The sequence below is a fragment of the Halichoeres trimaculatus genome, unplaced genomic scaffold (genome assembly GCF_033239565.1).
Source record: "Halichoeres trimaculatus isolate MK-OKI-2021-1 unplaced genomic scaffold, fHalTri1.1 fHalTri1_scaffold_14, whole genome shotgun sequence".
Lineage (NCBI taxonomy): Eukaryota > Metazoa > Chordata > Actinopteri > Labriformes > Labridae > Halichoeres > Halichoeres trimaculatus.
In genome coordinates, this window is record NW_027437192.1 from 22,243,935 (window position 1) to 22,256,145 (window position 12,211).

Consider the following 12,211-nt stretch of genomic DNA (forward strand, 5'->3'; position numbering starts at 1 on the left):
TCACTATTGATGTAGAGTTAACAGGACTTTTAGACCTCAACTTTTCACTTTTTCCCCACATTTATCCCATTTAGAGTTTTTTTCCAGTTTGGGAGCTGTGAGAAGTAAAGTCACCTGTGAGGAACTGCAGAGACATCTGTAGCTTGTGGAGTCACTGTTTCAGATTCTTGTGTTTAAATCCAGCCTGGGTTTATTGGTTCAGCTATCTGAAACAAAACGCTTCAAAAACTGCTGAGAAGAGCAAAACAAAAGACTAAAAAAACTTCATACTTGAGTTTTGTTACAACTTTGGATCTGACAGCCCGAAAAATTTAATAAGACATATATGTACTACTGAGGATGTATTAATCATATTAAAAAATAAAAAGACACTGCAGACGCTTGAAGGTCAAACTTAATTGATTTGTTTTAATGCTGATAGAAAGAATTCTAAGAATTTTAATTTCTTTTTACCCAACTGTAGAAAAATCTGTAAACATGTTTCTTGGAAGAACTTATAAATGTCTTGAAATCCATCAAAACATGCCCTTTAACCCTTAAAATCACCTCCTAACAACCAAAACATGATGAGAACGGAGAAGTCGCAAAACTACCACAAACTAGCTTATTTCAACCTAACAAAAAGTATTCAGTCCGGGAGGAAACCTAGCAAAACAGCATTCACCTCAGCACAACAGAGATAAATAGTACGTTGCTAGGGAAACAAGTCTTTCCAGAAACAAATCCTGGTTATTCTGGGTAATCCGAAGAACAATAGTTATCATCGGGAATATGTTTTGGTCAGAAAGTGGTTCCTATGAAAGGAGCTCACCGTGACGTCTGTGGATTACGCTGGGTTACTGGAACATTGTTTCTGAAAACACACAAGCCTTAAAATGAAATTTCTGACTGTTTGAATGTTTTATTCCAACATTGAGCAGTTTTAAACATCCATCTATCTCCATCTCACCTCCATCTGCCTTTAAGACCCAGCTATAAATGTTTCAACCTGCACCTCTCTCTGAACCCAGATTAGTGAAACTTTAGCTGTCTGGTATGACCTCCCCCTCCTCTCCTTCTCTCTGGCTGACCACAGGCCTGTTCCCGGGCCGCTGTCGTCCCTCCTCCACATGCGGAACAGACACAGACAACCACTGCCAGCCTCCTTACCTGGCACCTTGCCAGACCCCGCCATGCAAGGGGCATCTGCTCAGCACATGCCTGTAAGTATGAGGCTGGTTTCTCTCTCACACACACACACCACACACACACATTTTTGCATCTGGACATGCGTGCTTAATGAATTATAATTTATACATGCAGGTGTAGTGGCCAGAGTGGTCAAAATCCCCGAGTCAGAAATATTCATGACTGACAGAAAAAATCACTTCTCACTTTTAGATGAATTAATCAAACTCCTAATGGATGTGACCTCCAGGAGAACTCTTTGTACCTGAGGTTATGTTTGTGCTGAAGCTTTTCGTGTCACGGTTGAAAGGTTATTTTTGTGTCAATTCTTTCCCCGTCTTCAGATAGAGAAGCAGATGTCGTGTCTAATGGGTATACCAGGGCCTGTACACAACCCCTCCTGTTCCTCGCCTCAGGTACTGACCGGTCAGCTCGAAGCTCTCATATTTTCTTCCCCTTTGTGCACTTTTCCTTCTCTTCTTCTTATTCTCCGAACCGAAACCAATGTCTCAGTTTTTCACTAAGTCTTACTGTTAACTCCAGGAATAAAGGAATGGTTTGACATTTTAGTCTCATTTTAAACTGCAAGTTTAAAAAATTCAAACAGATTAGCTTAGCTTTGTTCTAATACTGGAAACAGGATGGACAAACTTAACTCCCCAGCAGCTCTCAAGCTGACCAGTTAGCATGATCTAATTCACTCATTTAAACCATCAGCTGTTTATTAATATGGACAGTGAGCCTCCTGTCCTCCCAGTATGAGAACCGAAGCCAAAGTCCCACCTCTCAGGGTGCTGACATTGGCATGATAAGGTATGTGTGGTGGTGATCTGGCCCGTGAGGCCACGGGACTGACATCACACCTCTACCGCTAAACAAAACACACTTTTAACTTCCTGATATAAAAAGATCCCTCAGACCTGTACAGTCCACATTCTTGTGTTGGTGTGGAGCAGAGACTCAAACAGCTCAGTGACTCTTGTGCCAGTGTTTATGTTTCTCTTCCACTTATAGTAACAAACACTGCAGGAACCCACATTTGTCTAAAAAGCTGTCAGTCATGATGTCACGTCCCCTCTTTTCCAACAGTGAATCCAGAGGTGGCTGGTGAAGAACATTCTGTCCTGTGTCATGGTTTTTAACAATTATCCCAAGTTGACACACATCATCAAACTTAAACCACCGAGACTAACCGAATCTATCTTAAGGGTGATTTCAGAATTATTTTCTATGACACTGATTGGCCAAATTCAAGTAAATATATGCATATCTCACCCTGGCAACAGTCCTTAATTGGCGAAGGGTGTTAGCCAATAAGCTACTGGTTTCTGCTTTAGGGAGGCTGAGAAAAGTGCCCCTAAAGGAGAGACAAGTAGTCCAATGAAAATAAATTAATATATATGATTTCAATATATATATTACATATCCAAATAACTATTTTTTTTCACATTAGTTTTGTAAAATAAAACAAACCCACTCTCCATTAACGAGGGCGGTACCCTAGCGCCCTCTTGGCCAGCTGCCACTGAGTAAATTACTCATCAAAACTAAACTTTTCCAAATGGAAAAAAATTGACAAAACCGAACTTTAAAAAGCACGTTTGAAGAAAAAAAGTGTGTGTATTTATAACTGGTTTGACAAATGTCCCTTCTGTTATATTGGTGCAGCTGAGCTTTTTGACCTATATTCCAGCCTTTCACCAGGGGGAGCTCTAAAAGTGATGGCTTCAATGAAGACAGGTGTTGACCCCTCCATTGATTTTACAGTCTATGATTTAAATCAAGAAAAAGACAAAACAAAATAATATTTTGCCTCAATACAAACCCTGGAGCAAAAATACTTGTTGGCCAATCACAGTGTTTTCTTGTTTCCAGTGTTAATGCTCAATTAAGCTAAGATGTTAATAGTCTTTTTACCTTTTTTAATTTTCTTACCCATTTTTTTCCCTTTAATTTAAAGCCAAAAAGGTGTTTGTGCATGTGTGTGTGTGTGTAACTGTAGTCTTTAAACCAAACACAGAAATACACATCCGTACTGGAGGAATACACAAGCTGCCCACTCTCTCTGGCTTTCCCTGGTGTTTTTATTTATCCTGTGTCAACATGTTTGGATTTTTCTCTCATTCTAAATTTTACATTTCCTCTTTCTAGGTGCATGTCCTATAAATTGTTAAGTGTGTGTGCTATCAAAAGCAGCTTGAAAGGGGAAACTGTGAAATCGCCCTACATCCACTCACACACACACTCACACACACACTCACAGGTTATGACTTCATGTGTGGGGCTTGTATACAGAGCAGCGAATGAAAAGTGGTTTCAGGTTTCAGAGCCGTTCCAGTCTCAGGTTTAAATCTGAACCTCTCTTCTTCTCTTGTTTGGACACTTACGCAGACACACTAACTACTTCCATAGACAGATTTGATTCAAACCTATTGTGGTGAGATGTCATAGAAAGTTTTTGTTTTGCATTTCTAAGACGTGAAACAGGACTCTGCTTCTGTAAAACCACAGGAGAAGTTTTAACATGCCTCTGTTGTACAGTAACTCCACGCTCAGACCGTGGTGGAAAAGTAAACGCTCAACAAGTGGATCAGTGTTTCATGTACAGTTGTGCGTCTTCATTCACTGATCCCTCCAGACAGAAATATCAACGTGGTGTGTCATCCAGTCCAAGGAGATCCATGATGTAATACAGGCCTCAGTGTCAGGGTGTTTCTATGTAGTAAACAGAGCTGAAATACTCGTGTCCCGTCCTGTTCGGTGTGTGTGTGTCTGTGGCTGTGCGTGTTTGACTGGCAGCCTGGCTGGCTGGTTAAGCTGGCACACACAACCCAGTGACCTCATCCTTGGCACCCGCTAAATGTGCTCCCTTTTCTCGCTGCTGAATGGTTGAAGGGGGGAAAAAAGTCTGCCTCTTCTCTTAAAGAAATATTGTGTAACCAGGAGCAGATAGCATTAAAGCTAGGGAGGGGGGGTGATGTCATGCTCTAAACATGACCTCCTCCTCTCGCGCTCTCCTCTGCTGAGTGTAGGAGAAAGGTGAGATGAGGTTTAATTTAACTCTCACAGTCTGTTTAGTCAGATGATACACGGGAACGATAAAGTGTGAAGGTATCAAGCTGCAGACGGCAGCATTTATTGGAACACATTAACCCACTTATCCACAGTTAGATTCACAGTAGTGGACGACAGGGAGAGATGGTGATGATGTCCTAAGTGTGAGAGTGTAACTGAGAGCGGCTATCATTATAAGTTTGACACATTTGGTTACAGGTGTTGGAGGTGAGACTCTGTGGGAACTCAGGCTGCTTTGACCTGAAGTGATCTGTGGGTTAGGAGCTTATCTGCTCCTGTTACTAATATAGCTTGTGTAAGGGGGTCACAGACCCCACACCCACTCCAAGGGAGATGGAAAATGTACAGGGTGTCCATAAAGTCTCTTTACAGTTTAAAAAAATTAGACATCATTTAATAAGAGAACTTATTTTGTAGAAGAGCGCTAAGGCCTGCCTTACACAATCAAAGCTCTCCTCAGATGTTCTTGGTCTTCCCTGTCTCCATAAATTTATTATGCCATGCACGAATTGGCAGGCATGACGCTGGATCTCTTCCATACTTAGCTCTGTAGTTTTGCTGAGTCTGTGTTTCCAATTTTGTTTCAATAAACCATGACACATTGAGCCTTTTCTTGCGCAACCACTATTATCAACAGGATACCTGAAATACACAAATACAATGTGATTAAAAACTTTGATAACTACTGAGTACAGAACAAATCAGGTCGACATATCTCATCGATTGCCTTTGTAATATATTCTTTAGGTTGTAAAGAGACTTTGTGGACACCATATAAAACCACCAGCCTCTTCAAATATGATGTTTCCTTTAAAATATAACTGCTCAGACTTGTTTACTGGCATTGTGGTGAATATAGTGGAAGCCTTAGGCAGCATTTTATTGAATTATAGTGTGTTGTAAAAGGTGCACTTTGTGGTAATAAACTTATAGTGGCTGTATTTTCTGCATCATACAGAAATAATTTATACATATTTAAAGTGCTGTGATGAGTGTACGTCTGATTTTGAAATAGTGTAATTCTCATTCTGACACCTCATCATGACCAACAATTTAGATCATCAGTACAAAAAAAAAGTGACTTTAAGTCAATATCCAACACTCACCTGGGAGTGTCTATAACTCCATTGGTAACGTTTGGTCATAAGAAATGAGTCAGTGAGCTTGAGCAGTTTTTTGAGGAGTGAGACTTGTTAAATTTAGTGATTGTGTGGATGTGTTTGCAGGCTGGCAGTGGCTTCCTTCAGTATCCAAAAATGCACATTATCTTCCGTCAGTATGTGCAGTTTAGACTTTGGATAGATCTTTATATCCCTTAAGAATCAGGATGGATAGTTTATAATGCAGCTCTGTTGTGTTTCCTTTTAAAACTAGAATTTCCACAAGAATAAATGAAAGGGCATTATGATAGTGGATGATGGTTGTTAAAGTAGGCAGTAAAGACACAGGAAAAATGCTATTCTAAGTGTGTGCACTATTTACAAATCAGTAAGTGACTTCCTCACCGTGCACACTGCAAAATGTTGTCTTGGTAAATAGAAGAGCTTTTTAAAAATATCTGTTTTCTTTCCATTTGCACCCACAACAACAACATCTCTATGACTAAGAGATTTCAGGAGAAACACATTCTTATTCCTGAAAATGCACAAGTGGTTTTATCCAAAGGCTAACCCAACATGACAGAGCCTTTAAAGTTTAAAGTGCTTTTGAGGTACTGAAGAGTAAAACATGTTGCTCATGTGCATTCTCACTGAGGCAACATAAAATATTCCAAAAGGGTTAACAAGGAAAGGTTCATCCATTTGGTTATTAATAGCGAGTGGATATTAAATTACATCTGCACAGCACCAGAAAACCCTAGTCCAATTTCATGTTCGATTACATTAGAGCAGAATGTACCAGTTTTTTTTTTTTTTTTTACTTAATTCCACCTGTTCCAAACAAAAAATCTAATTTGACAAGAGATCCAATGAATTCTGAAATAAATTAGCTGGGACTCTCTCCAAGTGTGTCATTTTGTCTTAATAATTAATCAACATTACAGCAGAAAGTTTTTATTTCTTAAAGGTCCCATATTGGGCTCCTTTTCTGCAGTTTAATATGGATCATTGATGTCTTCATGAAATGGTAGTAACATCTTTTGGTCCAAAACGCCAATAAATCAAGCATAGCAGCATTGTTTCCAGGCTCTCATAGCCCCTCTGTTCAGAACACTCTGATTTAGTGGGCGTGACCTTCATATGTCAATGAGCCACCGCTGATACCGCTACGCTCTTCAGCGTCACTGAGAGCGGCGCCACGAGCTCCGAGTGCACAATGTTAAGAAAACAGCGAAGCTCGTTTACCATAACATTACAGGCTAAAACAACAGGCTAACCGCAGCTACAGTTAGCATCCTGAAGCTAACACAGAGACAGGGGGGACACTGAGGAAAAGCTCTAACATCTGCTCCACAGCACACAGCATTTAAAATGCTCACATTTCCAGGGTCCGAGGTTTGTTGGTGGATGGTTGGTAATGTGCCTGGATTCAGGACCAGTCTATTCGCTAGCCCTCTGTTGTACTGTCCAAAGTTGGAAAAGCAGTAGGCTGTGAAGTGACTAGCACACACATGCACAGTTTTACTGAGTGCAGCTGGCACATTTCCTTGATAAATGAACTTTAGCCACTCAGTCTTGTCTTCTTCAGAGATGGGAAGCTTGTGCATGGAACTATGTGGCTGTTTACAGCCAAAAACAAAGCAGTGATGGCTCTTTAATGGCTCCCCGAAATCTCTCCAGCAGCAGGGAGGGGAGTTGGTGGGGAGGGGGTTGAGGGGTATCTGCTCCGGTTGACCAATCAGGTCATTGGTCAAAAAAGGGAATCGCTGAGGTCGGCAAATCCCCAAAATCCAAACAGCTCGTTTAAGGTCAGGAATTTTCATTCACAAGCACTACTAAGTACAGGATTTGTTATTAAATATCACATTTTGTGGGCTGGGAGGAAAACCCACAAGTTTCACTAAAAGACTTAATAAAGTGATTTTTGCACATTATGGGACCTTTAATATCTCAAATTTGTTTCCTCTTACCTAACTTACAAACAAATCTTAAATCCTCCATCTTTTGATCTTTTGATGGTTTAAATTTTTTATTGTTTTATTTTCTGGATGTTTTCCTTTCCATTATTTGGTGGTGGTTTTGAGCCTTTTATACATCACATTCCTCTTTTACATCTCTTTTATTTCTCCTCTTTTGTTTCTTTTTAAGTTGTGTTTTTGATTATGTCAAGTGATTTGTAACATTAACTTTGTAAAGTGCTATAGCAATGCAGTTATTGTTATTATTATTATTGTTATTATTATTGTTATTATTATTATTATTATTATTATTATTATTATTATTATTATTATTATTATTATTATTATTATTACCATCATCTATAAAAGTGGCTGTGGGAGGCGTGGCTTCAAATTAAGAACAAAGAGTGCTGTCCAAAAGCAAAACATTCAACAGATTACAGAGTGAGACTTGTTTCTCTTGTAGGGCAAGAGTAGGTTGTGATTATTTGTGTGACTTTTTACTTTTAAAGTTGGTGTTTCTTTTTCAAAAGCACATCGAACCAACCTCCACATCAGGATCAAAACTATACCATTCTGAGCACACACAAAACAAATCAGACAAAAATACATCTCATCTCACATTAGTTTTTACTTCTGTTCAGCTCATATTGCACTTAAACCTGAGAGGTTGTTCTGCAAATCATGCAATGCACAGTGCTGTCTAAAACACTCATTTTATAACAGGAGTCATTTACTGAGGCTCAAATGTGTTTCACTTTCTACAAACTCTGATCTGAACAACTCTGTCTCTGTAGGGTCAGATCAGACTTACAGCCTAAAAAAACGCAAAAAGAATTTAAGCTGCTGAGATGTGTAACCAGATCTCATCATGTTTCTGTTTCTCCTGAAACCGAAATGCTCTGCACAGCGCCACACACGCTCACCAATAAAATATTTGTATCTCCACCCAGAGATCCAAACAGACGTTAGGCCATCATTTCCCACAGCACCACCCAGCAATGATCAACGTCAACAACCCTGTGACATCCATGGGCCACATGATGGATATCATGTCACAGCGTCTGCAGGCACCTCCACTACAACACCACCACCATCACCCTCCTCATCCTCCCACTCCTCATCATCATCATCATCACCATCAACATCATCAGGCACAGCTCCCGGCCCAACACCTCCCGTACCAACCCCGCTGCCACGCTCCACCTCAGCAGCATCTGGGAAGCCCCCACAGGCACCAGCTTCACCAGTCAGCGAATGTAACGCACACTCAGGCTCACCAGTCACCGCCTCAGCATCTGCACCAGGGTTCACCGCCTGCACCATCTCTGTCTGTTCCACCACAGGTACACTGCTCGATACCTGTTAAATTACTGCAAAACAGCCAGTTTGGATGGAGTAATCTGATTGGACAGGAGGCCAAGCTTCCAGCTGAATGATTAAACAGACTTTTCAAGTATAACACCACTTCTGTTCAGTATTGCATGAGCATCACCTGCAGATCCTTTTTTAATATGTATGTATTTTTCGTTTTGTTTGCAGTTATCACCGGTTGCACAACAGATGCAGCCCTCCCAGTCATCCCTGCATGCTGTGCAGCCAGGTGGCAGCTGCAGCGGAGGAGGAGGAAGTGGAAACCGTCGAAGAAGAACAACAGAACAAGACCCCGATGAGCGCAGGCAGAAGTTTCTGGAGCGCAACCGAGCTGCAGCCACCCGCTGTCGGCAGAAGAGAAAAATCTGGGTGTCGTCACTGGAGAAGAAAGCTGAGGAGTTGACACACACGAACCTGCAGCTACAGGTGAGACACGCTCGGACAAGCACACACACACACCAACACAATCCACACTGGAAGGATACTCAGCGTCTCTCTGTGTGTGTTTCCAGAACGAGGTGACGTCGCTGAGGTCAGAGGTGGGTCAGCTCAAGCAGATTCTGCTCACTCACAAGGACTGCCCTGTCACCGCCCGGCAGAGAGAGGCTCAGGGGTTCTCCAGTGAGTAAAACCCACTACCCTGCACCCCCACCTCTCTAGAAATCTCACCAGCTTTTCCCAGAGGCCTGACACCAATCATCTCCATCTGTCAATTTGAGCATAATTCAGATACCTTACATCTTGTACATGCACATAAAAGCGTGCACCAGGGTTATATTTTACTTGTCATGGCAGACCCTCTCCCTTCAAACACAGGAAGCCTGAACTGAATCCTATGGAGTCAAACTAATCAGCACTTAGGAGTTAAACTCTGCTTCCCCCCAACAGCCCCACTTATTGGTACCTGCACTATTAGTCCTACAGAGGGGAAACACTGCACTCTTGACCCTTAGCATCATGATCGTTCTAATTCAAAGAATCACACCTGGACGGTATTGGAGCAAGAATTTGGCATTGGCTGTTTCGCTTAGCATGAAGCTAGCTTGGAACAAAATGCAGCACATGCTCATCTTGCACTGCGGGCAGGGAAAAGTTAACTTTGAAAAGAACTGACCCTGCATGAGACCTGGAGTGAGAGAAAGTGTGAAACAGTGCACCTTGTAGCTTCAGTGAAAGAAGCTGTTATGTTTAAAGTGTTAAAAAAAAAGCAAAGAAAGTTGCAATATTAGCCGTTTATGACATACCTATATTTCTAATGTTGTCTTTTTACCTGTATTTGTTTAAATAAAAGAGATATTTTCCTTAAATGTTGTGGATTTCTTTCATTTACCTGCATGTTTTCATGAAACACCGTCATCGAGCCACAGAACAGACAAACCTCGCAGGATGAGTGACTTTGGTTGACAGCTGTCTCTGTGTTCAGCTGCAGGGGTGAGCGATGGAGGAAGTCCCACCCCTGTAGGTCCGGGGTCTCATCTGCAGGCCATCCAGCACAACAGCATCTCCACCTCCTCCACGGCAGGAGGTGACACGGGGCACGACCTCCAGCCCGGGCGCTAGCACTCGACATTTAGAGGAGGGGGAAGGACTGGATGTATGAATCTCACCAGACTCACGTCATAACCACACCCCAGTCTCACTCAGCTGTCCGTATGTGAAATACTGAACTGGAGGGGTGAATGTAGAAATCCATGTAAGCACTGCGGTGCTTTTCACATCATTTACATTTTGTTTTTGTTTTGTTTTTTTGGTGAACCAGAGTCTGGAACCATGTACTGATACATTTCCATAACTGATGCAGAAATGGCTTTTCCTTTTAGCATCTGATGGTTACAACTGGATCAAAAGTCCTTCTGTTCACGTTCACCTAACCACTGCCTCCTCTTACTATGCACATACACCGTCTGAGCACATCTCTGCAAACCTTTTGCTCTCACACCTTGCACTGATTTAAAGGTATTAGTTTTATATTTGCTACCTGAGCTTATGCAAGCACACACCTTCTGCCTTTTCTCTGTGATACACAAGAGTCTAATCAAAAGTATTTTTCTAGAATATTCAGAAGGCAGAAAGTCTTTATGTTAAAACTTAAACCCATTCTGTCTTTAAAAGCCATGACTACAATGAGTTCCCTCTCAAGCACTTTTTTAGGACACTAAACAGCTAAAATCTGCACCGTGTCTCCGTCCCTGTCGGTAAGTAAAGTAGACTTTAATTCTGGTAGAAGATTGTTTTTTTTTAAAGGTCTGTTGGAAATGGTTTTGATTGAATAAAACCACTTACATTTCTTTTGACAGCATCAGTGTCTTCATGTACATGCACCACATTATGGTCTTGTCTGCCATCTAGTGACTGGTTCTGTTACTAGAAGTTGACTGTAATGAGAGCAGTGGTGAGTGCAGGAGATCCCAGCCTGTTGGGACAAACATACCAGTGATTTTTGGATTTTTAGTTCACAATAATGCAGTTTTACAGCCTGTTATGTCTGTGACTAGGTTTAAAATCAACACAGGTAAGTGTGCCAGACTTATAAGGCTTGATTTAGGTACCAAATGTTAAAACTTCTTCACCAAAGATTCCAGTTCAGATATTTTGAACATCTGCTGATATGAAAATACTTGACTTGCATGCATTCTTTCATGTGCGTGTGATTTGGACTGAGTGTGGGAGACACTCCACCCTGTCTGCTCAAACAAAGGGACTGCTTAACTACTGCCAGACCTCATCATGACACGCAGGCAAAAGCATGGATACACACACATACACACACACTTCTCAAACACACTCATGCTATTATCTTCCCCACCCTCTCGCACTTGTTTGGCCTCCCTTTAAGGCACTCAATATACACTCAAAAGGGAAAAAAATGAATTGATTGCACCATATACAAACAAGAAACATGTATCATGTTAAAGCTAAGCAGTCAATAACATATGGCCCATATCATACAAGGGAGGGCTGAAAAGTTCGTAGCCTTACTAGGAAGGAGTTGTGCCATAGTGATGTAACTTGGCATGCATTAATCTCAACTTTTTCTGACACTTATGGTTTAGTTTCAGATCAACTGACCCTGATGTAGAGTTTGAGGACTTTGAAAATTAGAACCAGAGACATTTGGTGAATATGGATAAAATTTGGCACCGTGTTGTTATCAAATATCTGCTGAAAAAAAAAAAATTAACCCCCAAGGACATTTACGCCAACATGGTTGTGACATTAAGGGATGATACTCCAGATTTATCAGCTGTGAGAAAAAGTGGGCAGCTGAATTCAAAAGGGGTACAGAGAGCCTTGAAGATGACTCAAGGTCTGGATGTCCTGCCACAGCAACAACCCAAGAAAACACAGACCGTGTTGAAAAATAGACCATTCTATAAGTGACAGAAAATTTTGAATTTAATGCATGCCAAGTTTCATTACTATGGAATTACCCCTTTCTAGTCAGGCTATGAACTTTTCAGCCGCACCTCGTACACTGTATAGTATCTCTTAAATGCCTAGGATTATATTTTAAAGCAGCATTAACTTTATGGTCTA

The 12,211-nt window shown here is 41.2% G+C and overlaps 1 protein-coding gene across 1 annotated transcript in view; it reads left to right on the forward strand.

Annotated features, from left to right (window-relative positions):
• Nucleotides 1–10,864, forward strand: part of LOC141802789 (cyclic AMP-responsive element-binding protein 5-like) — a 26,654-nt gene extending 15,790 nt beyond the window's left edge. Inside the window, exons 6-11 of the mRNA XM_074686517.1 lie at nucleotides 1,076–1,202; nucleotides 1,512–1,583; nucleotides 8,254–8,646; nucleotides 8,843–9,100; nucleotides 9,187–9,295; nucleotides 10,098–10,864. Coding sequence (XP_074542618.1) covers nucleotides 1,076–1,202; nucleotides 1,512–1,583; nucleotides 8,254–8,646; nucleotides 8,843–9,100; nucleotides 9,187–9,295; nucleotides 10,098–10,234 — 1,096 coding nt within the window. The 3' untranslated portion in view covers nucleotides 10,235–10,864. The remainder of the gene's footprint in view (nucleotides 1–1,075; nucleotides 1,203–1,511; nucleotides 1,584–8,253; nucleotides 8,647–8,842; nucleotides 9,101–9,186; nucleotides 9,296–10,097) is intronic.
• The last annotated feature ends 1,347 nt before the right edge of the window (nucleotides 10,865–12,211 follow it).